At 44.4% G+C, this 24,686-nt stretch overlaps 2 protein-coding genes across 2 annotated transcripts in view; one reads left to right on the top strand and one right to left on the bottom strand.

The window, feature by feature from the left end:
* The window catches only part of COL9A3 (collagen type IX alpha 3 chain), a 33,243-nt gene extending 14,195 nt beyond the window's left edge, over nucleotides 1-19,048 (top strand). The window contains 22 exon segments of the mRNA XM_008636164.2: nucleotides 1-18; nucleotides 1,303-1,356; nucleotides 1,837-1,890; nucleotides 2,016-2,069; nucleotides 2,815-2,868; nucleotides 3,732-3,785; nucleotides 4,220-4,273; nucleotides 4,562-4,615; nucleotides 5,210-5,263; nucleotides 5,973-6,017; nucleotides 6,870-6,923; nucleotides 7,275-7,328; nucleotides 9,476-9,529; nucleotides 10,436-10,507; nucleotides 13,496-13,531; nucleotides 14,882-14,926; nucleotides 15,152-15,184; nucleotides 15,561-15,707; nucleotides 16,067-16,121; nucleotides 16,808-16,990; nucleotides 17,244-17,321; nucleotides 18,042-19,048. Of these exon segments, the coding sequence (XP_008634386.1) occupies nucleotides 1-18; nucleotides 1,303-1,356; nucleotides 1,837-1,890; nucleotides 2,016-2,069; nucleotides 2,815-2,868; nucleotides 3,732-3,785; nucleotides 4,220-4,273; nucleotides 4,562-4,615; nucleotides 5,210-5,263; nucleotides 5,973-6,017; nucleotides 6,870-6,923; nucleotides 7,275-7,328; nucleotides 9,476-9,529; nucleotides 10,436-10,507; nucleotides 13,496-13,531; nucleotides 14,882-14,926; nucleotides 15,152-15,184; nucleotides 15,561-15,707; nucleotides 16,067-16,121; nucleotides 16,808-16,990; nucleotides 17,244-17,321; nucleotides 18,042-18,217 (1,482 nt within the window). The 3' untranslated portion in view covers nucleotides 18,218-19,048.
* Nucleotides 19,049-19,382: 334 nt separating this feature from the next.
* Nucleotides 19,383-24,680, bottom strand: TCFL5 (transcription factor like 5). The gene is made up of 6 exons (XM_008634702.2): nucleotides 23,810-24,680; nucleotides 22,925-23,111; nucleotides 22,187-22,346; nucleotides 21,226-21,466; nucleotides 20,668-20,809; nucleotides 19,383-20,153 (listed from the first exon to the last, which is right to left on the bottom strand). Exons 1-6 carry the CDS (start codon nucleotides 24,538-24,540, stop codon nucleotides 20,040-20,042), a joined length of 1,575 nt encoding a protein of 524 aa, XP_008632924.1. The 5' UTR covers nucleotides 24,541-24,680; the 3' UTR covers nucleotides 19,383-20,039.
* Nucleotides 24,681-24,686: the final 6 nt, after the last annotated feature.

Genomic DNA, 24,686 nt, shown 5'->3' with positions numbered 1-24,686 from the left:
GGAATGCCAGGCTTCAAGGTAAGGAAACATCACCTGCAATACAAGGATCTGTCCCCCAAAATAAACACCACTAGGAACCCCTGGGATTAAATTGTATCCACGGTCCATGTCTCCTGTAGGCTCACACCTCCCAAACCAGCCATGCATTTGCATTTATTCCAAATGAGATTTAACCCTTGGCATAGATTAAACCCCCCTGCAAGCCCAGTGGGGCAGAGCTGGTGGACAGGAACAAACAGGGGCAGCAGTTCAGGGCTGCCTCAAGAACCAGGTGCTGCCTTTCCAGGCCTGCGAGCTGGAAAAACCTCACAACTTCTTAAACTGCAAACTTACATAATTAATATAATGTAATTTAGTTGCTGTTTTTATAGCCAGTGTAGCACCAGGTAGGTTTATGTTTAGTTGTTGGGCTCTGGTATATAAATTCAAGGTTTCCACCCTCAGGAGTTAAAAGTCTGCTCCTCTGTCCCCTCTCTGGTTCACATGAAGTCTGTGCAGTTGTGGATTCAGCAGCGAGACAAAGTAAAAAGTGACTCAAGGTCTTTTAGCAGGATTTAGAAGTTGGCAGTGAGTGGGAGAGCTCCTAGGGAATGCTCTCAATTCCTCCTGAACTGACCTTTCTCAGGTCTGCTTGGTCTGTGCGCTGAGTCATAAATATCATTACAAATACAAGATGTTTAGGACATAACTGCTCAAAATTCATAGCTCATGAAAAGGAAAACCCTGTGAAACTCTCCAATTATGATGCAAATGATGCACAGGACCTTTGTTGTGGTGAGGAATAACATCTGCCATGGCTGAAATCGGGCTGGGTCTCTCCCACGTAATAGGAAGAGAGCCAAGACACAAATTGAATCAGAGCTTATATAAAAGCTTTCAGTGGGACATGGATTTCTTTGCAAGCTTGATGATGCAGACATTAAAGGTGACCTAAAAAGGGAGGTAAAAGATGCAGAGTGGGGTTTTCAGAAGTGACTCATCCCCATTTTCAGGGGTGATGGGAACTGAGTTCTGGTCCCTGATCTGTATTTGAGAACTGCATCCAGATCATGAGCTTAGTCCAGTGCAAGTCACTCTGGAAAACCAAATCTGGGCATTTCCTGAAACGACATAAATTCTGACACTGGTACCTGGATAACCTCCCCCAGGAGGGATCTGCATTCGCCTGGGTACAGCACACCTACAGATTGTTTTTCTTGTAAGTCATTTGGGATGTGGGGGTTTAGGTTTCCCAGCTGTCTCATCAAATTTAATTTTTAAAGCAAGACTCAGGATGTGATTAATCAGAACTCTTATTTCTAGGGACACACTGGTCACAAAGGGGAGCCTGGTGAAGTAGGAAAACAAGGAGAGAAGGTAAACTTCAATTTAAAGGGGGAGGATTTTTCTCTTTAAAAACATCTTGAAAAAGAAATAAGTGATTTTTTTTCAAGGAGTCAGGGAGGAATGAGGCTGTTGGCTGAACAAGGAGCAGTTACTTTGGCTGAAGTCCACTGGGTTCCACTGCTCTCCCTGTAGGACCCTGTGCTGACTCTCCAAGAAAATTCATCTTCCCAGGGATCATCATGTTAAGATCAATTGGAGTTAACAGCTATCCTTTCCCATGCAGGGATGTCAGCTCAGGAAAAGCCTTGCATTAATCACTTGGATAAATTCCTGACTGATCAGAACGTTCTTGCATGTAGAAGAAATTGTCTATAACGTAGAAGCAAATTCTGCAGAGAAGTCTGGAAGGGAGAGAGGGAGCTCAAGAAGAAATAAGATGGGGAGTCTCTGGCTGTGTGTTTGCAGGCTCCTGATGTCTCTCCTCTTGTCTGATTGATTTTTCTCTCCCAGGGTAACCCTGGCCCTCCCGGCCCTCCAGGAATTCCGGGCGGTGTCGGCCTGCAGGTATCCCCTCCTCTTCTCTTCCCACCATTCCCATGGCCCTTTCACTGTGGAGCTCAATGGAGCCATCAGTCACCTTGGTTACACAAACAGAGATTGAGTTTGAACTGATTTGTTTTCTTAATTAGGGCCCAAGAGGACTAAGAGGCCTCCCTGGTCCAATGGGTCCAGCTGGCGACAGAGTAAGAAAAACTTCTGGGTTTTTTTCCCTCTCCACCACCAGTTTGTCTTGTGAGAGGTGCCAGTGACACCTGTCCTTACTGAATTCCACTGGGAAACTTGTAAAGGCATAAAAAGTGGGGTGTTCCCTGCAGCACCTCCGTCAGAACAACCTTCCAAAGTCAGGACAATCCACACACCTGAGGGACTGGCAGGGTCAGGCCCAGCCGGACTGAATCATTCCACCCAAAGTGCAAGACTGACAGTGTTATAGAATCTTGCAAAAAAAAAAAAGAGAAACATTTCATGAACATTTCACTTTCTCTTCTGTCTCTTTACAAGAAAAAGCCAAAGAATCGCTCATGGACAGAGGTTTTCAGGACACAAAAAGGCTCCTCAGTGAGAACAGGGTCAATCTCCAGCTCATTGAGGCTTTGGACTCTTGTCACCATCCCTTGACCAGCAGCCCAGAGGCTGAATGGTTTTGACTTGGATGAAGTCATGCATTTATTTAGGAATAAGAGTGTTACCCAGATAGCAAGGCCATGAATGGTATCAGTGTATCAGAGGTACAAAGGTGGGGAGATCCAGAGTAAAAACCCGTTGTTCAGAGTGGGATTTTTTTGCAAGTCTGTCCTGAAAACCAGCCGGAAATATGGGGTGGCTTTCCAGGGCTTTTGTGTTTTCTCAGGTTGTGGTACAAGGTGGGGATTCTGTTACTTCATCCTCTGCCAAGCCCAGCATTACAATGATGTCTGTTCTCTGCAGGGTGACATTGGATTCAGAGGCCCACCTGGAATCCCAGGACCTCCAGGGAAAGCTGTATGTATCCCACTCTCTCTCTGGCCCTGCCTTCCACAGCCACAGCCTGATTTATACCTCCTTCCTGAGCTCTGCTGCCAGTGAGCAGGAGGCTGTGCTGACCACCTCCATCAGATTATTCCCTTTTCCCTCCACTTAGAGCAGTGTTATTTCACCTGGCCCAGACTTCAGGATGTCTCTCCCTTTGCCATGCCCCACACCAGAATAAGTTCACCACGTTTCCATTGCTCTCTGTGCTTCACTGCCCTTCCCTGAACACCAGCAGCTTGGGCAAGCACTGGAGAAGGGAATATCCATTACTTTTGCAGGAAGAAGCAGCCCTATCATGAGCTTACATCCCTTGAGCCTGGTCTGCTCCCAGGTGCCCACAGCTCTCAAAGATTTCTGCTCCAAGCAGGAATAGCTGTGTATTGAAGATGCAATCTCCATCCTTCTGCAGAGCTCCCTTCTGCAGCACCACCCTCTGGGGACCCCTCTCTCATCTTGCAATTATAGAAGAAATTCATCCAAACGAAAATAAAATTAGGTGCTTTCTCACCAAACCTTTCATTACACCCAGCAGGATCTAGACAGTAAATATTAAAGCTTTTCTCCCACTCTGTTTTTGCTTAAAGAAATTGCTTCATTATATGAAGGGGAAGATGGTCTCTGCCCTGAGGGATTGTTGGCAAAGTTCCTGCTGCAAAAAGTGTGTCAGGAATTGGAGTGTAACTGAGAAAGTACAGCCGAGCTCTCGGGGGACTGTGCGCTCACACCTCTGCTGACACCAGCAAACAGCACAAAAACCTCCTCTTTTCACCTCAAAGCATCAATCTGTCACTGTCTAATGGAGATGCTTAATGGCTTTTCCTCCTCTGTCACAGGGAGACCAAGGGAGCAAAGGACCTCAGGGATTCCGGGGGCCCAAAGGCGACACTGTAAGTGCAGTCAAACATCCTTCTGCTCCAGTCTGGGAGGTGACATTCCAAAGACTCTGTTCCATAGATTTATTATGGCTCGTGCCCCCTTGGTTTGCTTGAAAGGGATGGAAGTATCATCTCAAAAATGAGATGTTTAACTCTTACTAAAGATGCCTGAGCAATAAGGTGTCCAAATGCTGCTACAGCCTGGAGCACAGGGAGCAGATCTTACATCCCCTTCCCTTGAAATGATCAAGAATTTCAAATGATCAGGTGTTGTATCCAGCATTGGGCCAGTTTCCTGGTGTGCCCAAAACAACCTCCATATCTATGTGGACAGAGAGGAGCCAGCTGAAATGGAATGAAGTGTCCTGGCAGAATTTGAGTATTGTCTTTGTTGACTGTTCATAAGGTTTACACAGGTTAACACAGGATTTATTGTTGTTTTCTAGGGTAAACCTGGACCAAAAGGAAACCCAGGGGCTCGTGGACTCATAGGAGAACCTGTAAGTCAGTTAAGTAGGATGCAGATCTTGCTGTTGTCTTGCTTGCAGATGAGGAGATAAAACACAACAGGAGAAGAGCTGCTTCGTGCCATCTTTGCTGTCAAATTTCTGCTCTGTGGGTCTCTGTGTAATCCCAGCTGGACTAAGCCCCAGTTGTACTGCTGTTAATGAAAAATCTCCCAGTGCAACTGCAGCTGGACTCATTGCCAAAAGCTTCTTTGATGTGAATGTATTTTGCAAACCACAGAGCCTCCTCCTGACCTAAACATGTGCTGTCCATGTTTGCAGGGAATGCCTGGCAAGGACGGGCGGGATGGAGCTCCTGGACTCGATGGTGAGAAGGTTTGTAAAGTCCTACTTAAACACTGCAGGGAAGATTCCTGAGACTGTGCTGGGAGTGCTGCAAAGCTCCTGATGCTCATCAAGAAGCTTGGCTGGAAAGGCTTTTGCTCCTAAAAAGTTTTCTAATATATTGTCACTAGTGAAGGAGAATGAAATTTTCCTATTAGCTAATCCCAAGGGAATTCCCTAAAGAAGGAAAATGCACATGTGATGTGTGCAGGGGCACTCAGCTGTGTCCCCGGATTTAGTGGTTCCTTCTGACTGACTTGAGGCCTTCCGAAATGCCTTTTCAGAGCTGTTCACAGGGTTGATTTTAATTGCCTGGAGACAAAGTGCTGTCAGGTACTGTTGCCTGGTTCTTGAACAGTGATCCTGCAGGAATATTGAGCATGTGCTGCCAGGGAAGGCTGGGAGCTGCAGGAAGTAGGGAGCTCCTGTCCAGTGGGTGCTCACTCCTCTAGACACAGCAGCTCTTGGTCCTGTGCATAAGGGGAGGGAGAAAAGTACAAATGCCTGTTTGGGAATGTGTCCCCTACGTGTGCCAGGCCATTTCCCAGTGCTGGAGGATCCTTCCTAACCTCTCCCTATCCACAGGGTGATGCGGCTCCCATGGGTGCTCCTGGAGAGAAGGGGCCAAATGGACTTCCTGTGAGTATGGAGCAGGACCTGCCACCTCTGGGGGTTCCAGCAGCTCGGTGTGCCTGCAGAGATCCTTCCTGGGCACAGGGGAGGGTCATTCTGGGGGTTGTTTCGCAAGGGGCTCTAGTTAAGCCAAGAAGAAATGCATTTTTCCCACCATGCCAGACAGAACTGGAGAACACCTGGAGCAGCACCACACAGTATTTCCCTGGCTGTTGGCCTCTCTGACTCTTTAAAATCTAAACTTGAGAGGGATTTTCTCTTTCACATCCCACTGACGTACATCCCTTAAGCAGGGAGGTAAGATCTGGGATATAATACCCTGAGCTCTGTCCCTGCCTTACTCCAGTGTTTATTGGCAAAATGTCTCATCTCTCCGGTCTTCCAGCTGTTTAAAAGAGATAAAGTATTCCTTTCTTCCTGTATTACAGAATATTTTGAACACCCCTGGAGAGAGGTTTCTGCTGTGCAAAATGTGGCTGCTGCTGGTCTATTTGTATATTCCTGCTCTTTGCTCTCATGCCCAGGATTAGTGTTCATGGAGCTACAAGGGCAGCAAGAGAGACATTGAAGTCATAATTTTCGCAGTGAAAGCTGCAGAAGTCTAAACCCTCCATTGCTTCAAGCAAAGGTCACTCCTTGTGTGTCAAATCAGACCAGAATAACAAATTTAATCACTTCACTTCTTCTGACATTGCTTTAATATAATTTTTTTCAGGGACTGCCTGGAAGAGCAGGTATTAAAGGTTCAAAGGGTGAACCAGTAAGTGAATCTCTCTAACGATGGGGTCTGGTGGGGAAACTGGTCACAGCAAGACTTTTTAGCCTTGGGAAATGAGGAGGACTTACCCCAAAGTGATGGTTTCTGTATTTCTGCTGGGCCTGAGGAGCTGGAATTAGGTAAAATAACTGGGCTGGAAGCTGGTTCAGGAAAGACACAGCAGATACACAGGAGAGTCATCAGTGGTTTAGTAAACCTCATCCTTTTGCCAAAGTCACAGGAGGAGGCTTCATCTTTGGGAATCAAAAGCTGAGCACCTGCAAGCAGGAGCAGGATTATCTCATCTTGCCTTCTGCAGATTTTCCCTCAGCTCAGGAGAAAAACTTTCATGGAGCTTTAGATTGACACTCACCTGTGAGATAAAAGAAAACCTCAGGCAGACCAAAGCAGTCCAGCACAAAGCTGTTCTGAGAGGTTTTTTTTTTCCCTGTCCATCTCCTTTATGAATTCTTCCCTCTGCACCTGCATCATTATTGCTGCTAATCCTCAGGGAGGAGAGCACACACTGCAGGAAGGTGGTGCAGGAATCTGCTCCTGACATGAAGGTGATGCAGGAGTGAATGGGATGGGGCGTCCTGGCATCCCTGTCTCATGTGGGACATGGGGACACGGCCCTGGGGCTGGCAGCCCTCTCTGGTCACTGGTTCCAGGACAGGGCGTGCAGCTCACCTGTTCTCTGGTGCTGAGAGTTTTGCCTTAAAACTGTGAAAGTTTAAAGCTGTTTTTATTTCCTGATCCAGGTTATAGCTCCCTCCTCCTTTTGTTGCTTCAGGTAGGACAGAAATGACTCCCTGAAGTGATACCCTAACTGAGTGTTTGCTTTGTGCTCTGCAGGGCAGCCCTGGAGAGATGGGAGAGGCAGGTCCCTCTGGAGAGCCAGGCATCCCTGTAAGTGTCCCACATTTACACTTGGGCTCTGCTGGGTGAGTTTTGAACCAAACTGGGGAGCTGGAGCTCACGTGCTGCTTCCTTGCACAAATAAAGCTTCCAGTGATGCAGCACCTGCAATCCCATGGGATTCCATGCTTTCCACACTGGTGTGGAGCTCCCCAGGGAGCACTGAGCTGTCTGGGCAGGGTGCTGGGCACAGGTACTGGGCAAAACCCACCAGCTGTGGGCTGGCAGATGGGCAGGAGTTTGGGACTGAGCAGCCTGGGATCCAGGAATGTGTCCCAGCGGGATGGGAAGGGTGGATTTGTGGCTCCTAAATATCACAGCTGACTTTGGTGTCCCTGCCAGGGCGATGTTGGCGTTCCTGGTGAGAGAGGTCTGCCAGGACCCAGAGGAGCAACTGTAAGTACAGAGCTGCCTGTAAACCAGAGAGGTGCCAAAATAGGGTTTGTGTGGGGGTATCACTCTCTGGCTATACTAAAAGGCCACTTTCTCTCTCAGTGTTGTCTCTGGGGAGCTTTGGCAGCAGAGAAATTCCTCCCCCAAGCTGGGTCAGATCCTGTTCTCACTGACAGCTCCATGCAAATGCCAAGTGATCCCTCCCATTTTGCTTGGCAGAGCAAACTGCAGCTGTCCAGGAGGTTTGTGGAACTGCCACAGTCTGGCAGGAGGGACTGGACAGTCATTAAATAGGAATAAGAAGGTTCTGCCTGTGCTGAAGTGAGGCATAGTGAAGTAGAGCTCCTGGGAAGCCGTTGCAATGGACTTTGCCACCAGCACATGACACCTGAAATCCTCCCCAGTCCTGTATCCCTTTCCTTGGAGCAGTGGAGAGTGATTCCCTGCAAAACCTGAAGCCATGCTTACAACGAAACTGGGAATAACTGCATGGCTCCGTGCTGTGTCCCTGCTCCATAGCAGAGATGATAACAAATAGTTATCATCTAATAACTGTATAGATAACAAATATAGAGATGATAACAAATAATATAAGGAGGGTAAAACTCTAATTCTGATCCCACTACTAAAAATTCTTGGGTACCTTTTTCATCTTGTCACTCCCCAGCCAGTGCTGTTGTTGGGGTAGGATCTGATCTTCTAGTGGTTTTGTTGGGTTTTTTTTCCTTTCCTTTTCTTTTTTTTTTTTTCCCCCCATCTTAATCTCATTTTGAAATCCAGGAGCCTACAGCAAGTCTAATATGATTTCCGGTATGTGCCACTTGGAAGAAATTGAACTGCATGATTTATTGTTTGTGAGCAGCTGCTGCTTAAACTCCCAAGGAGAGGGAAATCAGCTTTAGAAATAAACTGTATTAATAATGTTTGCTTTTATGTCTGCAATTTCTCATCAAAGTAGCTGGCCTCACAAAAGGTACCACATTACTGCAGCCAAAAAGCAAAAGCAGCTGAGCTAATTGTGTTGGTGCAGAGTTTTGACAGGGGTGCAGTAGCAGCTGAACCCGTGGTTATGTCTAACCTGGGTTTCTCATTTCTGATTTGTTTTATTAGAATCATAATTTATTAGTTAAGACTGGGCTGTTCCAATAGAAGTGCAGGATTTTTCCAGTGTTAAGGCTGTTTGGCTCAAAACAATTTGGGGTTTTTTTAGCTCTGAGTATCAAGGGTTTCTCAGAGCCTCTCAGGTCCCTCCAGCTCCCATCACCAGCTCAGCAGAGTCATTTTTGGTGCAATTTAACTCAACTTTCTTAGAGCTCTGTATTTTTAATTCTCAAAGTTCCTTACTGAATTACAAGCAGAAAACAAAAGTGGAAGCAGTAACCATGAAAATTCCCGAGCAGTTGTTCAGCTTTTTGAGGATGCTGCTGCTTCATTTCAGTGGCCAGTTTGAGGCCTATTTGTGTCCCTGAATGCTCCACCCAGGAGGGATGGCAGTGAAAGGAGCCAAAGCTGCAGCCCTGCCTCGTGACAGAAGCTTGCTGAAGGCATCTATTTCAAGAAGACAGTTTACAAAATAGGATTTAAATGCCTAAATTACTTAGGGTTTTTTCTTTTTTTCACCCAAGATCTTTATTGGATATGTGATTTTTCTCAGGAGAAAGCAATAGGGACTCCTAATGGTAATGCTCATGTTCTGTCTGGTGAGCTCTTAAAAGCCTCTGCTCTGACAGCATAAACTGCTGCCTTTTTCTACATTGCTGGAACCAAGGATGTCCAAGCAAATGGATGCAATTGCCATTTTTCATTTCCAAGGGCCTGCAGCACATGTTTTGCAGTAGTTTCCTGCAATCAATTAAAAGCATAATGTTGGGATAGCAGATCCCTCTAATGGATGTTGTCTATGCTCTATCACGCTGCCAATCTTTGCTGTCCCTGATCTTTTCTACTCATAAGCATGGTATGTTCTTAAGCACTGATTATACAAATGAGCCTTTCTGTTAATAACAATGCTGTTAGCAAAGCTCAGCAAACACCAGACACAACTTTGCAGCACAGAACTGCACATTCCCTCTCTCTGCCAGTTCAATTACACAAGTGACTTACCTGACCCTAAATTTTCTCCTTACCAAAGCTGATCTTTCTCTTTCCAGGGACCACTCGGCCTCCAAGGCCCCATAGGAGCCCGTGGTGTCCGAGGTTTCCAGGTCAGTGCTGAGAGGGGTGATTATGGCCATTGTGTTTTGGCAGATCAGTGTTCTCTGCACACCTCTGGCCAGACAGTTGGGTGATGGCAATGAGGGAAAGGAAGAAATGTCTTTCCATTTGCCAGAACCAATGCAACACCTTCATTACCACAGGATGGTAGAAAGAGCACAAAGCCAGATAAGCTGCCTGCAGGTGCAATTTATATTTAGTGTTTGTTTGCAAAGGGCAGGATTGAGTTTTGAGCCTGTTCTCTGCACAGGGCGCCCAGAGAAGCTGTGGCTGCCCCATCCCTGGAAGTGTCCAAGGCCAGGTTGGATGGGGCCCTGATCACCCTGGTCAGGTGGAAGGTGTCCCAGCCCATGGTAGGGGGTGGAACAAGATGATGTTTAAGTTCCCTTCCAACCCAAGTTGTTTTATGATTTTTTGAGTTTCGTAGGGACACCTCAATTTCTCCTTGATCTGGACCACTCTCAGCCTGTATGTCTTCAGTGAACTCCTCCTCCCTTTTGCTGCACTGGGGACTCCAGTATTTCTCCCTCCCTTCTCCAAGGGAATGGGACCTCCACTCCCCACTGACACTGGCTGAGGGGAGCATCACTTGGTGGGATCACAGATGTTGAAGGTTTATTAATTTTAAGAGGTTTATTAATGAAAGACCCAGGCCAAAGGTTGGAGCACCTTGGCATGTGCCTGACCTTGGCTGTGGGCCAGGACAGAAGCTGGAATGAGCTGTACCAACCAGCACAAGTGCTCCCCAGGTCCTGGAGGGGAAGGGAGAGAGATCATCCAAGACAAATAACCTTTCTGAACACATTATGGAGGCTGGTGAACTCTCAGGGTGTTGAAGGGTGCAGGGTTTCCTGGCACTGTAAGCTGTAGCTTGGTTTTTGTTGTTTCCCCAACAGGGGCCCAAAGGTGCCAGTGGTGAGCCTGGCCTTCCTGGCCCGACTGGGATCCGTGGAGAGACAGGTGACAGGGTAAGGACAAGACATCTGTGACTAATTCCTGTTTGGGATGGGAATTTAGAGGATAACAGGAGCCCAAACCTGGTGTAGCTGATGTGTGTGTGTTGGGTGTCCTGCACACCCTGAGGCTGCCCAAGTCTGACCCTAGGGTGGGGAGCAGGACTTGTGCATCCTGTCCCCTCTGTTCCTGGTTTCTGTGTCACTTCAGAAACTCCCACTATTTTCAGACAGGGTGGATTGTTTAAAAGAAACTTCCAGGCCCTATCCTAGCCAGAATAGAGGGTGTTTGGGATTTTTCCCTGCTCCTTACACTGATTCCACCAAAGCCTGACTCCCCAGGAGCACAGGAGAGCTGATTCATTAATTTTTGTTACTCAGATGCTTGATTAGACTCTCTGTTTTTTTTTTAATTACAGTTTTATCAGTGACTTTTCTCTCTGAACAGCAGCACACCTGGCCATCCCACCTCACAATAAATGTGACTTTTTATTTAAATTAGTTCATTCTCATTGAAAAGAAGCCAGCAGGGCAAATGGAACAGCATTTGCTGGGGGCTTGCAGGAGAACAGGAGCCGTGTGTTCACCAGCTCCCTCCTCCCCAGATTTAAGGTGAAAGTTTTTTAAAAAAATCTTTAAGTTGCTGTCTGTGTAAGGAACGGCAGCAGCACCACGGGGGTTCCACAATGGCCCTTCTGTGCTGGCTCCAGGCAGGTTTAAAAAAGCCTCTTGGAGTGACTGTGAGCTGGAAGTGTGAAACAGGAGGGTTATTGTGGAGCTGTGGGGCTCTGACTCCATTCAGGCCTTTGCTGTGGTGAAAAATGTGCATTCAGAGGGGAAGAGGCCCCTGCATGAAGCACCCAGGGAGCTGCTCCAAGCAGAAGGAGGGAAAACGTTACGCTTGAAGCAATAAAAAATAATCTAGGTTTTATTTCTGGCTCTGAAGTTCAGTGTAGTTACTCTAAGATGTGATTGTTGATTGTTCAGAATGAGAGGGAATGGCCTCAAGCTGCACCAGGGGAGGGTCAGATTAGATATTAGGATTTTTTTTTCACAGAAAGGGTTGTTAAAGCATTGGAACAGGCTGCCCATGGAAGTGGTGGAGTCACCATCCCTGGAAGTGTTCAAACAACGCGTGGATGTGACATTTGGGGACGTGGTTTAGTGGTGACCGTGGTGGTGCTGGGTTTGACCCTAAACCCTCAGATTGTGTTTTTATAGCCTAAACAAACATCCTGTGCTGCTGGGGGTGGTGGCAGCTGCTGGGGACACACAAAGAACCCCGAGATCTGCCCTGGGCTTGCTTTACTGCTGGTCGTGGCGTGGATAAAGAGCAGAACTGCACACACAGGATCGATGCAATTACCCTGTCCCAGCTGCAGCCAAGTCATCAAACTCTCTCGAAATCAATTGAGGCTTTTCTGTGAAAAAAGAAAAATCCCCCATGCCTGAGCTAACAGGTACTGACAGGCTTTTTCACAGTCCTTGGACTGACTGTGGCCAGGAACATAAACCAGCATTTCACTAAATGTGTTTGCTGGCATGAAAAATACGAGTGGTTTAGTGCATTTGACTGAAAGATATAAAATAGCATTGAAATAAAATACATCAACCGTCTTGCTGGAGTGGGATATGGGGAGGGGAAGGATTGGACTGTTGTTGCTGACTGAGGTAGCAATAGACAAATATTTTTCCTAAGGATTTTTATTATGATCAAGTTCCTGAGGATTCTGGATGCCAGCAGCCACCTGGGGTATTTAGGGCTCCCTACTGAAGCACTAAATACTTGGCCAAAAATACGAGTTTTGTTTAACTGATCAGATGAAACACGTGTCAAGGCATGGGGCTGGCAGTCCTAAACTCCTTGTTCCTGCTGCTAGGAATTACCACTGCAGTGAATTATAGTTTTGAATGGAAATCCTCTGGGCTAAGCTTGTCTTTGAGGGAATGTTCCTTGCAGAACTTGGTCTTTGGTGACTGAACTGTGTTTTATTGTCATAAACTTCCATGGAGCCTTGAGACTCTGTGAAGTCAGAGGTATAAACTTAGATGAAAATGTTCAGAAAGGAATATATTGCTTTTGCCATAAGCAAACATAAAATGAGTGTTATAAGCAGTTTTAGCCACTCTTGCATTTCTACATTCCATTGTCTGTTTTTCTGAGTTATTTTTCATTAATAGAAATCCCCCTTCTTTTTAACTTAGTGCTTGACTTGAGCAAAATAACATGTCCTTGTTCCATGTGTTTGTCCTCCTCAAGAATTCTGTTCTGCTGAGCCATCTCTAGATCTAGTTAATAAAAAAAAGATCAGTTTGCAGATGCCAGATTGATGAGAGTGCTGTAGAAATCCTGCTTGAAGGGTAAAATGGTTGAATTTCTCATGTAGATTTTGCAGTAGAGAAAAAAATCAGGGGCTCTCCCGAACTCCTTGTTGGCTCTGCTCTATGGAACAGAAAAGTCACAAATAGGGCTGAAAATGTCTCATGTTCTCTCTGTGAATGTAAGGTAGATAAAGATGGAATGATTTTTCAAATTGCCTGGATTATTCCTGTTCAACTGTATAGTTCATCATCTCAATCTATTTTATTCCTATGGCCATGTTGTTCCATCAATCTTTAAATCAGGAGCACCTCATTCTAAGTCCTAGGAAAACTGACAGTCTAATAAAGCCTTGAAAAAGCATCTTGGCTTTTTGCCCTTGTGGTATGAAAATATTCTTGTTGGTTTTATACCATGAATAAATCCAAGCTCCTCCTCACATCACAGGCTGAGAAATTGTCCCACAACACAAACCAGGGACTGTGGAGAGTGTCACAGAGCTAGCAGGGGTGCTTAAATCCCTTCATATTTCTAGGAAGTGTGAATGAGATTTGTACCCTCTTACTTGGCAGCTGGGAGACTGATTCCTGACCCCTTGCTGAGTGAGTGTCTGACCTCACCAGGAATTCACCGGAAAGTTACAGTTTGAGCTCATTTGCCTTCTTTCTCTGACTTATTTTCAGGGTCCTCTTGGTGTTCCTGGTCCCAAGGGGAACCAGGTAAGTGGTAGCTTTCATGCTGTTGTCAGCAGAGGCATTTAAACCAAACCTCAGGCACAGCCTTTGACAGCACAAATGGCTTTTTCTCCCTCAAATGAAAATATTCTCCAGCAGAAACCAAAATCCTCTTTGGTCCAACATTCCCTGCGTTGGCACAGGTGTTGTCTGTTCTAATGGAGACTTGTGAAAATGCTGTGATACAAACACCAGGCCCTCGCTGTCAGTTTTGTGGCCACAAGGATCTGTGCAGGAGCTCCTCACATCAAATTCCTCACCCAAGTTAAGTTTAGAAGTGCAGCTTTTCCTCACCTTCATGTGCCTGATGAAGGATATTTCACCCTAACCTCGAAGCTTAGCACACTAATGAACTAGTTTAATCTTTTCCTTTTTGCTGCTCGACTTCCATGGTTGGTTTAATCTCAGCAATGAGCTTTTGGGCCAGTTTTCATCAAATATATGGCTTTTATTAACGCATGACTGTGTTCTTGCAGAAAATGAGGCTTTCCTAGCAAGCCTTCCTGGTTTGGTTTATCAGTATCAGCATGGTCTCTGTTTTGTTGCTAAGGGGAAAGACCAACCTGATCTCTGCTTGTCTTGGAATAACTTCCTCTGGAAAGCCATGGAGTCACCGTAACAATGTTCATTATGTGCTGTAATTACAGTGTGATGAGCCAGCTCTGCCTTGGGCGGGACAGCGATTGCAGAGATTTGTGTCACCCCAGCCATGCTCAGATTGCTCAGGCAGCTGCTGGCTGGAGGTGATCAGCAGTGATGCTCCCTGGCCTGGCTGGTACAATGGATGTCACCAGAGCTTCAGCCACTCTTGCATTCCTGTCCCCAAGAGTGGAAAGGGATGTTCCTCACCAAGTGATGGATCACTGCAGTTTGAGGGTGGGATGAAGCTGTTGTTCCTGGGACCCTGCTCAGGAAGCCAAGAGAGCAGGGACACTCAACATTTGGCTGTGGCTGCACACCCACATTTTCTGTGAGACACAGAGCAGGGGGACCTGAAATTTAGATTCTGTGCTTGAGGAATGCCAGTGCCAGCCTGTGGATGTCTTTCATGGCCGACCCATCAGGGGTCTCATCTGTGTGAATTCAGCCTTTCAGCAAGGTCCCAGTTTGTTGCAAAGGGCACCCAGTTCTTGTGCCAGCTGCCTTGTGCCACCCGTGCCCTCATCAGCAGGGGAACAGCTTCTGTGGAGTTCAGCTTTGGGAAGAGAGAACTTCCTCCTGCTGGAGCAGCTGTGACTGCTGAGAGCCCCCAACTCCCTCAGGTTATCCAGGCCTCAGGGTGATCCTTGCTGTCAGCAATAGGTGGTGCAGTGTTAACTCTGGTCTCTCTCTCAGGGCATTGCTGGAGCAGACGGCCTTCCAGGTGACAAAGGAGAGCTGGTAGGTGTCCTTGAATTCAGTAGAGTTGACTTCTCAAATAACAGATGGGTCCAGAAAACCATGGATCACTATGGTCAGTCAGAATTAATCACCCAAAAGCTCCAACCCTGCTGTGAAAAGAGGGCAACCCAAGCCTTGCACATGTCACAGCAGCTTGGGAAATTGGGTTTCAGATGTGCATTTTCTGAATGATTTTCGTTCTTATCTCCCTTTCCTTTCTTACAGGGTCCCTTTGGTCCCCCTGGCCAAAAAGGAGAGGTAAGTGTCAGACACTGGGGGCTCATGCCCCAAAGGATTTAGGAGTAAACATGACTATTGCATCTTTATATGATAAACTCTGCTCTGGTGTCATTCCCTAGAAGCAACCTTTCTTCACAATCATGCTATAAAATCTATGAGCAAAATGGGGGTTTGTGGCATTGAAAATATTGAAATATGTTTGATAATTCTGCTGCAACAAAGACTCCTCTTATCATGACCTATATATGCAAAAATACTCTTAGGATGTAAGAAATGTATATGATCACCCAGATCTGTTCAGGAAACCTGAATAAAGTCTTTAACCCCCAGGAGAAAAGAATGGACCATGTCTTCCATTTTAAGTGGTTTTGGGTTTTTTTATTCTTCACTGCAGCCAGGAAAAAGAGGAGAACTTGGTCCAAAAGGTGTCCAAGGACCTAATGGGACAGCTGGAGCACCAGGGATCCCAGGACATCCAGGACCCATGGGTCACCAAGGGGAGAGGGGTGTTCCTGGCATCACGGGAAAACCTGGACCTCCTGTAAGTGTCTGCTGCTTCTGTGGCACAGCCAGGGAGCCTGTGAAGTGAATAAATGGATCGTGGGCTTTGGGTGCTATCCAAAAAATAATCCTTGGATTTCAACAGGCAAAAATAAGGCAAAATAAACCCCAGATTAAATATCTGGCCTAACATTAAAATTAATCTCTGCCATTTGTACAGCAGAGTTCTGAGGGGAAGCTGTCACCTTTTGAAGAGGGGAAAGAACCTTCTGCTCTTCATGCAGGACCCTGTGCTGCTTCCCGAGCTCCTGGAAATGTGTTTTGTGTCCCGAAGCTCCTGCCAGGGCTGGTTACTGATAAGGATGTTTGTATAAAGACAAATTCTTCTGTTAATTGCAGGGCAAAGAGGCCAGTGAACAACACATCAGAGAACTCTGTGGGGAAATGATAAACGGTGAGTATTACTGAGAGAAAACGGACTTTAATTACCAGATGGGTAGATCCTGAGCATAAGACGGCTTCTGAGATTTGTTAATTTTCTGTCTTGATAAGAAAAATATACATTGACCTTTAACATAAGGAAATTATTCAGGTCACCTTGTTGGGGATGTCTTTCAGTGTTCTAAAATTAGTATTTTTAAATGATTCATCATGGCAATGGTCAAAATGCACTGAAAGCAGCTTTGATGCAAGTGTTGTGTTTGACCTCCTGCCCTAACCTGTGTAATTCTGAACTTCACCTCTCTTCAGTGCACCTCATTTCCTCGGAGCAAGGCCCCAGTGAGTGTCCTTCTTTCTTCAAAGTGACTGTTTTGCTTTTGGAGGTTATATTCCCCATTTGAGATGAGGTCAAACTCTGAAAGTTTGCTTCAGAAAGCTTGTTTTAATTATTTAAGTGTCATTTGTTAGAATACTTGACAGCCTTTAAAGTGGTTTTAGAAACAGGAATAATCAATGGCTTAAACCCCTGCAGATTTATGATTAAATCTCTCTCTGTAAAAATGGAAAAAAACCCCAGAAGCTACAGGTGAGCTGAAAGGACAGATTCAATGCTTCCTGCTGCCAGGAGCAGTGGCAGGAAGTTCTCCCCGAGCAAAGAGTGCAAATGTTGGAGATGCAGGTTCTAATTGTGTTTTTCAGAGCAAATTGCACAGTTGGCTGCTAACCTGAGGAAGCCCTTGGCTCCTGGAATGACGGGACGGCCTGGCCCAGCTGGGCCCCCAGGTCCTCCTGGAACCACGGGAAGTGTTGGGCATCCTGGTCCTCGTGGGCCCCCTGGATACAGAGGGCCAACAGGAGAGCTCGGTGATCCTGGACCCAGAGGCAAGTTAAGACTGAAACAATTTGCTTCTCTTCTTTGCCCACTAAAATAAATTCTGAACTTGTCCTGAATTCAGCACTGGGGAGAAGAGATCAGGCCTTGGTGGAGTTCTAGTGGGAGTTTAGGGGTCCCACGTAAGCAAAGATCCTCGCAGTGTCCAGAGGGGATTGGTAGCTTCTCTTGTTCTCTCCCTTCCTGTCCTTGGCTCCAGCTGCAGAGCACAGCTCACTGTGGAAATTGTGTTTGTGATTAAAGGTGACACTGGTGAAAAAGGAGATAAAGGACCTGTTGGCCAAGGTATCGATGGGCCTGATGGTGATCAAGGACTTCAGGGTAAGTGTGGGGAAATAATTTAATGCTCCATCATTGAAGTAAAGGCTGCGAGGAGGGACAGCTCTGCATGTTGGTGGCAGTAGATTATCAGGACTAATTTAAAGGTGTGTGACAACTCTGAGGCTCTCCAGATTGAGGGAAAGGATAGTGCCTGCTTCCTGATGATTCCTTTATTAAAAGATTCAAGATTAATTTATGCAAATTAATTAATATCTATTAGAAACTTGGAAGAATATTCTTTATTTTGCTCACCTGTTAAAGCAGCTTTTCTAATTGGGATTACACCTGTACAATGACTAAACTGCAGGCACCAAAAGCAGGCTCCGCATGGACAGAATTTCATAAAGCCAGAATATTTATAACCATATTATCTTAAATTCTTCCACAAAGTTTATATCATAAAATTTTATAATATTTATACCCCATTGTCTCAGAATCTTCCATAAAATAATTGCATTAATCCATGTCAATAAACTGCTAACTCATGACACTCACACAGCCAAAACATCCCTTGACCAAATTAGGGATAAAAAATCCAAAGCACATACTCCAGATTCAGGGTAAATTTATTAAAAACACCTTGTACTCAACAGGCCATAACAAGTGTGATGTACAGACACTCAAAGTATATTAAGATCTCTAAAAGCAACACATATATACAGATATTAAAAAAGAAGAGATGGAAATATTTCATTTAATCTTTTCCCCTCTCTTCTTTAGGACCACCTGGTGTGCCTGGAATTACTAAAAACGGCCGTGATGGTGCTCAGGGTGAACCCGGGCTGCCAGGGGATCCTGGGACTCCTGGGACTATTGGGGCTCAGGGAACTCCAGGAATATGTGACACGTCGGCTTGCATGGGAGCTGTTGCAGCATCAACTTCCAAAAAATCATAAACCAACAGTACAAGAAGTGAAGAAGTGACTGAATATTTAAATAAACAGTGCATTGTAAGAAAACAGAATCCTTCTAGTGCTAAAAGGACAGATGCTCCTTCTATTCTATTAAGTGGAGACTTTGACACAGTTCTATGAAAAAGAAAGCATCAGATGAAAACTTTAATTAAAAGATGCTTTATGACTATCTTTTCCTCCCCCCAATTATTTTCCAGAATTTTTACTGCTAAACAACCTCACCTTTCCTTCTTCCCTTTGCTCAAGAGACCTGCAGGAGGAAGCATTGCTCCTTTTTACCATCACCCCCCCATGTACTAAAGATCACGACTTTTTGCTAAGAAAGTTTGAGCCTTTTCCATTGAATTCCTTGGTGCTGCTCCCACTGACTTCAGTCCTGCAGGTTTGTGCACTCAGACACGTTGTTAAGGCACTCAGGCACCGAGCTGCCTCTTCCATCAGTGGAAATCAGGCATTTCAATATCCTGTATTTTAACCTTCTGGCCTAAGCAATGACCATTGCTTAAATCTGGGCTGCAAGTTAGAAACTTTCAGATTGCACCTCAAATATTTGCCAAGACTAGTAAACAATAATCCTCTTGCAAGAAAATTCTGCAAAAGGAGTAATGTAAATATTTTAATTTCCAGGGAAGAATTTTTGTATATTTCCATATGATAACAAAGGAAATGAAGTAACAGCATTTTCATGACCTCTACTTCAGCTATTTGCACAGTAATTGTGATGGAACCCCACCTAAGAAAGGATGCTCTTTTAAAGTCCAGCCAAAACCACCTGTACGAACTGTTGTAAAAATAAAAGGAGATTTTTTTTAACCTTTTCTTTGTGATGGTGTAAGTGTCATTATACAAATCAAATTAACTTGGCTAAACTCCATTTTCCACAACTGGTTTTACTAGGAGTGTTTGGACATAAATTGCTGCAAAATTGTTCTTACCCGTGATTTAAACCAGTATTAATTTTGGTAGAACTTTTCATACTTTAAAACTTGCTAGCATCATCTATTTAAAAAAATTAAAAACCACTCTCAGCTCACACACAGTTCTATTTCTGTCCTATATGCCAAAGCCTATGAATGAAGCATCATATTTCTCTTTAAATATAAAAATAGTTTGTGCATTTAAATATCTACTGTTTAAAATACACCACTTTTGGTCTAAAGTAACAACACAAGAACCTGTTGGACAGTTGTGTGGCAGACATTAAAAATAGTACTGAATTTTTAAATGCCAACACCATGGCACTACTCTTTGCAGCTAATTATATTAAATATGTATGCAAATGCAAAATTCATAATATGCACAGTTTAGAAACTATGCACTTGTCCAAATAACCAATACAATATTTACATTTTAAATGGAAAAATGGCCATTATAATATGGTAACTTTAGTTTCTTTTTACACTGGAAGAATGAGCTTGCATCAGTCCATTAAAATAACAGGCAGATAGATGTTCTTCAACTCTTCCAATCTGTACTGCATCATCTTTGAAAAATAAAGTAAATGCAAACAATTAAATAAGACCCCAAAGCAGAATGACAAGCAAATTTTGTATAACTAAAGGGTAAAAATACTTAGTCATGACATTTTCTTGTAGCTTCTGGTCCCAAAGCCGCTTGAACAGGGCACTGATTTCCATTGCTGGTAGTTAACTTCCATTTCCATTTGCAATAAAGAATATTTTCTTTAAATCTCTGTTTATATATATTTACAAGTTACACTTTCAAATTCCTAGTTAGCATGTAAATGGAAAGAATAAAACACAGTTTGGACTATAGTCACACAATTCAAGGTGAGCAGGTCAGGCTATTTGGTCTCCATAGCCGTGCGGTTTTCCGGTGCTGGACACATTACACATGAGTCTGGTCTTCCAATTTTTAGTCTCCTGCCTGTTTTACCACAGAACACAGTCTCAAATTCCTAAAAAAATCGAAATACAAAAAATAAATGTTATATTTAACGTAGATATTTACTTGAGATGCTTTTCTCATTAGTGCCTTCAGTAGGAAGGAAGAGGGGCTATACCAGCAGGTTTTCCAATACACACACTCTCCTAAAAATTCTTGGCAGAGCCAAATTTACTCTGGAGCTGCAAGTACTGCTGAGGAGGAGGGGAGGAATGATTGAAGATGACCTTAATTCTATATTGTTGTCCAAATAGGATCATGCTCAGGAATTGGGTAACTAAAAAAAAATTCATTTTGAAATCTGATTTGAAAACACTGACTGAGGACGGCCTGTCATTTCTCACTAGTGAACTCAACCAGCTAAAAGAAATAAAAAATAAAAATTTAAAGGAAGGTTCAAGGATATGATGGGTCCTTCACAAACAGCATCAAGCAGAAGCTTTGCATCTCAGTTATAAGCTATATTATGACAGCTTTAAAACATTTCCCCTTTTTATCAGGACCAAAAATGAAATGAGATTTTAAACCTGCTTCAGGGAGTCACCGTGCCTTTCCTGAATGTACTTGAGGAATGCAGTTGTCCACTGCAAAGTTGTTGCCTTGTCAGTGTCAATCGTGCAGAAGGGAACGAGGAGATTGAGCTCATCACAACAAACGCGGATCCTGCGCCTGCAGGCAAACACCCAGGGTTATCAACCATGGGCCAGAGGGAAGGGAAACATACAGAAAACAGGAACACTACTCACATGTGCTACCAGCTGTGGACTTTGGGGACTTTTTGCTTGCTACAAGCTTTGTGTATTAGTTTTGTTACACACAAGTCACCTTATCTTTACAGAACGGGTGAAATGTTTTGAAATCTTTTTGTTTGTTTACAAAGTAAAAACACAAAGACAAGACAACCACGACAAAACATAGATATTTTTTTCCTCTAACAAACACAAAACCCTCACCTCTTGTACTGCTTTTTCTTGGAGCTAACACAAAATATGTCAAGTTTACATTTACTCTGGATAATCAGAGTATTGCAGCACCAGTATTTCAGGCTTCAAAACGTGCTTCATGGCCCCTACTCCCAGAATTACCTCCTGTCTCTCTCCAGGCGGTTGTGCCTTTCCCTTCTCTGGGCACTTCCATCCTGGGAACCACTTTGTACCTGCACACTGGAGCTGGACTGTGCTGACTGCCAGGGGCCCTGGGCAGCTGCAGTGCTCTGGTTGCTGTCCCGGGCATTCCGAATTTCACCGAGAGGTTTGCGATCCATGTTTGGATCCAACAGATTTATTCGGCTGCAACTTCTGTTTATGGCCTGCTTGCATAAGGTGTCTTGTTGGAAAAATAAAGATGAAAAGAATGACCTATTTATTACTCTCCCACTAACCTGAAAACAGTGATCATGGAAAGCTTTTTTGGAGCTTCATTTATGTGGAATAATCTTAGAAGCTTTACTGCCAGCCCACATTGATTCCTACAGCAAGACATGTCCTGCAGAAGGTCTAGGGCACTGCTTGCTATTCCAAAATCCACACAGCTTCTATTTTCTCAGAGAGCCCACTGAGATCATGCCTGCCCTTGGTGAGCACTTGAGGCAGCCCTTAAAATGTTCTTCAGTTTGATATTGACTGCATCTGCTCAATCAGCTTGGGGGTCAAAGAATGTACCCCTCTGCCATGGGGTTTGGTAGTGTTTGGTCAAAGGCTGGACTCAATGATCTTGGAGGTCTTTCCAACCTTAATGATTCTGTGATTCTAAAGAAAGCAGTCACTGACCCAAGACCCAGTTTTTCAAAGGTACTATGTAACCTCAAGCCTGCTCATTTCAAGACAGAAGTGCTAAACAATTTTGAAAGTATAGCTAAACTCATGGGTGTTGAACTTTTTTTGCAAAATCTAGCCCCATGTTGCCTATAGAGCATCACTGCCATAAAAACTTCACCTCCCACACTCACTAAAATCATATTAACTCCAGAAAAGACACAAATCCAGAAAAAAAATTAACATTTGACGACCAAGAGAAAACTAAGTGAGAAGAAGATAAATGGTTTACCTCCAACTTTAATCCAAACTTCCTCGGGCAAAGCTTTATTTATAGCACCTACTGTCTGTTTTGTGGATTCAACTTCCTGATAGAGAAAAGGGAATGTCTTGGGTATCCCAAGGTCTTGATGTTTGGCAGCTTCCAAAATAGTGCAAGATGTTCCACAGGTCTGTGAAAACAAAAAGGAAATACTTACAGGACTATATACATTAAAACAAAAGAGACTATTTTGATATCTTTCTGTTAGCTTCTTAAATTGCTTTCTTAAATTACTTCTTCAGGCAGAATAAATCCCAAATACACACAACCATGAGGTTTTGACAGAGTGATGAATTTTGGGGATACCTCTGACATTTCTCAGTGCCATGCTATCACTTTTGCTTCAGAGGTTACTGCAAGTTGTGGAGGGGGAAATATCTTTATCATCAAAATGAATTAGAAAGAAAGGAACCATAGAAAATGGTACGGTGCCTCCTTCTTGTCTTGCACAGATGAAATTGATGATAAACTGATAAACCCTAGAAAAAAAGAAATCTAATGGCCTACTGCTCGCTACTGGGACACAGGTAATTACAAACGCCACAGAAGTGACTTGATTGTCTTAAAGATTAATAAATAAATTGCATTACAGATCATTCTGATCATCCCTATTCAAAACCCAGCCACACCCTACCACAAACCTCCAGAATTCTACTACACCTAGTAAGGTATTACTATCAGCATTGGAACTTGGCAGAGGAGAGTTACCTGTGCTTGGGAAGGATTAGCACCTCCAGCAGCAGAACATGCATTCATGGTAAAGAACGGGTAAGTAAATGGTAAGGAATGTGTGGCAGGTACAGCCTTATTTTTCCCTAGTGCAGCACACCTGTTCCCTTGCTGGTGAAGAGGAACACCCACCACTTCTGAGGGCTGGCGGATCAATGTCACTAAACTTTAAACAAAAACAAACACAAAACATACCAGGCTGACTGCTTGAGAATGAGTGCAGAAAAAAAAGTACAGCTACAAATATTCTAGAAACTATCACCAAGAAACCACTTCCATTTACTGTAAACAGAAATCACTGTTATTGCCATATTGCCCACTTCAGGGACCAAATAAAAGAAAAGAAATATCAGCCAAGGAGGTATTTTATTCTGTGCAGTAACAAGGTGCTTCATGCCTCAATAAAACATTTTGTCAGCACATTAAGATAGGTACAGGGTTAGACTGTAAAACAATATTTTTGCTCAAAGTTTTCCCCATAGTCAGGCCTCCACATTATAACCTGAATAAATTGTTATTATTATTATTACTATTATTATCAAAAATCTACTTTGCTTTTAGCAAACTGCGTATTGTAACTAGGAAATGTTCTCTCGCCTTTATTTACAGTACATGCTATCAAGAATAAAGTTGTAAAGTAATTAATTTTGGAACTCCATGCTGTACCATTTATGTAATAAACAGAGGGGCCTAAGCTGAGCTCAGTGGAGTCAAAGCCACGTTTTATGGCACAGTTTAACAAAGCCCAACCCATCCTTCTCATGTATTAAAACAACCACTATTCTTAGGTTTCACTTAGCAAATCACTTTTGAGCTACATGATACATAGTTTAACAACAGAAACTAGAAGTAATTGCAACACACTTGTTAAGAGTTACTCCAGATTCTTGGGGTTCTTGACATCTGGGGTTTTCTGTCGAGCTGCTGTTGAATCTGTCTTCCAACCGAGCTCTTACTGCAGGTTTAGATCTAACCTCTGGTGCCAGTGCCGAATTTTCAACAAATATGTTTTCCTTATTCTCCCCCAAGAAATTTTCACCCTGTTTAGCTTTTACTACACTGCATCCCGAGACTTCTACAGAGCTACTGTTGGGCGCTTTCTCTCTTTGGTTCGCAGGGAGGCTGGACTCGCTAAGTAACATCATCCTGAGCTCCTGCAAGTCAGCATAGCCCAGGTGTGGGTTAGAACTCGGCCAGTAGCTGTCACAAGGCAACCCTGACTGACAGGTAACTGGGCAGACCGACTGGTTCCCAGAGCTGTTGGATGAGCCCCCGTCCTGACTGGTGCTGGGGGAGGGCTGCTGCAGAGGGGCGTCTGCAGAGGGGCCAGGCGAGGAGAAAGCGCTGAGCCTGGCTTCCACTTCACCTTCACTACTCTGCGCCTCCGTGTGTGAGCAAAGTATGTGCTGCAGCTGGGTGTACTCAATGTCCATCATCTCCACCAGGCTGGCCTCGGGGGTGGCGAAGCCAAGGTTTTGCTCACCAAAGGAACTGTCACTTGAGCCTCCAGGTCCGACAGCAACGGGAGCGGGGTCAGGAACACTAGCTGGGCTCTGAGGAATGGTCTGAGGCTCCTCGGGGGCTGATGCTGACATGGCTACAGCAAACCTAATCAGTTACCAATGTCCCTTTCAACAGAAAACCGTAAAACCTTCAACAATTGGCAGTACTATCCATTAAAAAAACCAAAAGGCAGAAAAAATTGCACTTAACACTGATTGGCGAGGTAACAGAGTGGGGA

Source organism: Corvus brachyrhynchos, unplaced genomic scaffold (genome assembly GCF_000691975.1).
Source record: "Corvus brachyrhynchos isolate BGI_N302 unplaced genomic scaffold, ASM69197v1 scaffold10, whole genome shotgun sequence".
Classification (NCBI taxonomy): Eukaryota; Metazoa; Chordata; class Aves; order Passeriformes; family Corvidae; genus Corvus; species Corvus brachyrhynchos.
This window is presented reverse-complemented; position numbering and strand designations above follow the sequence as displayed.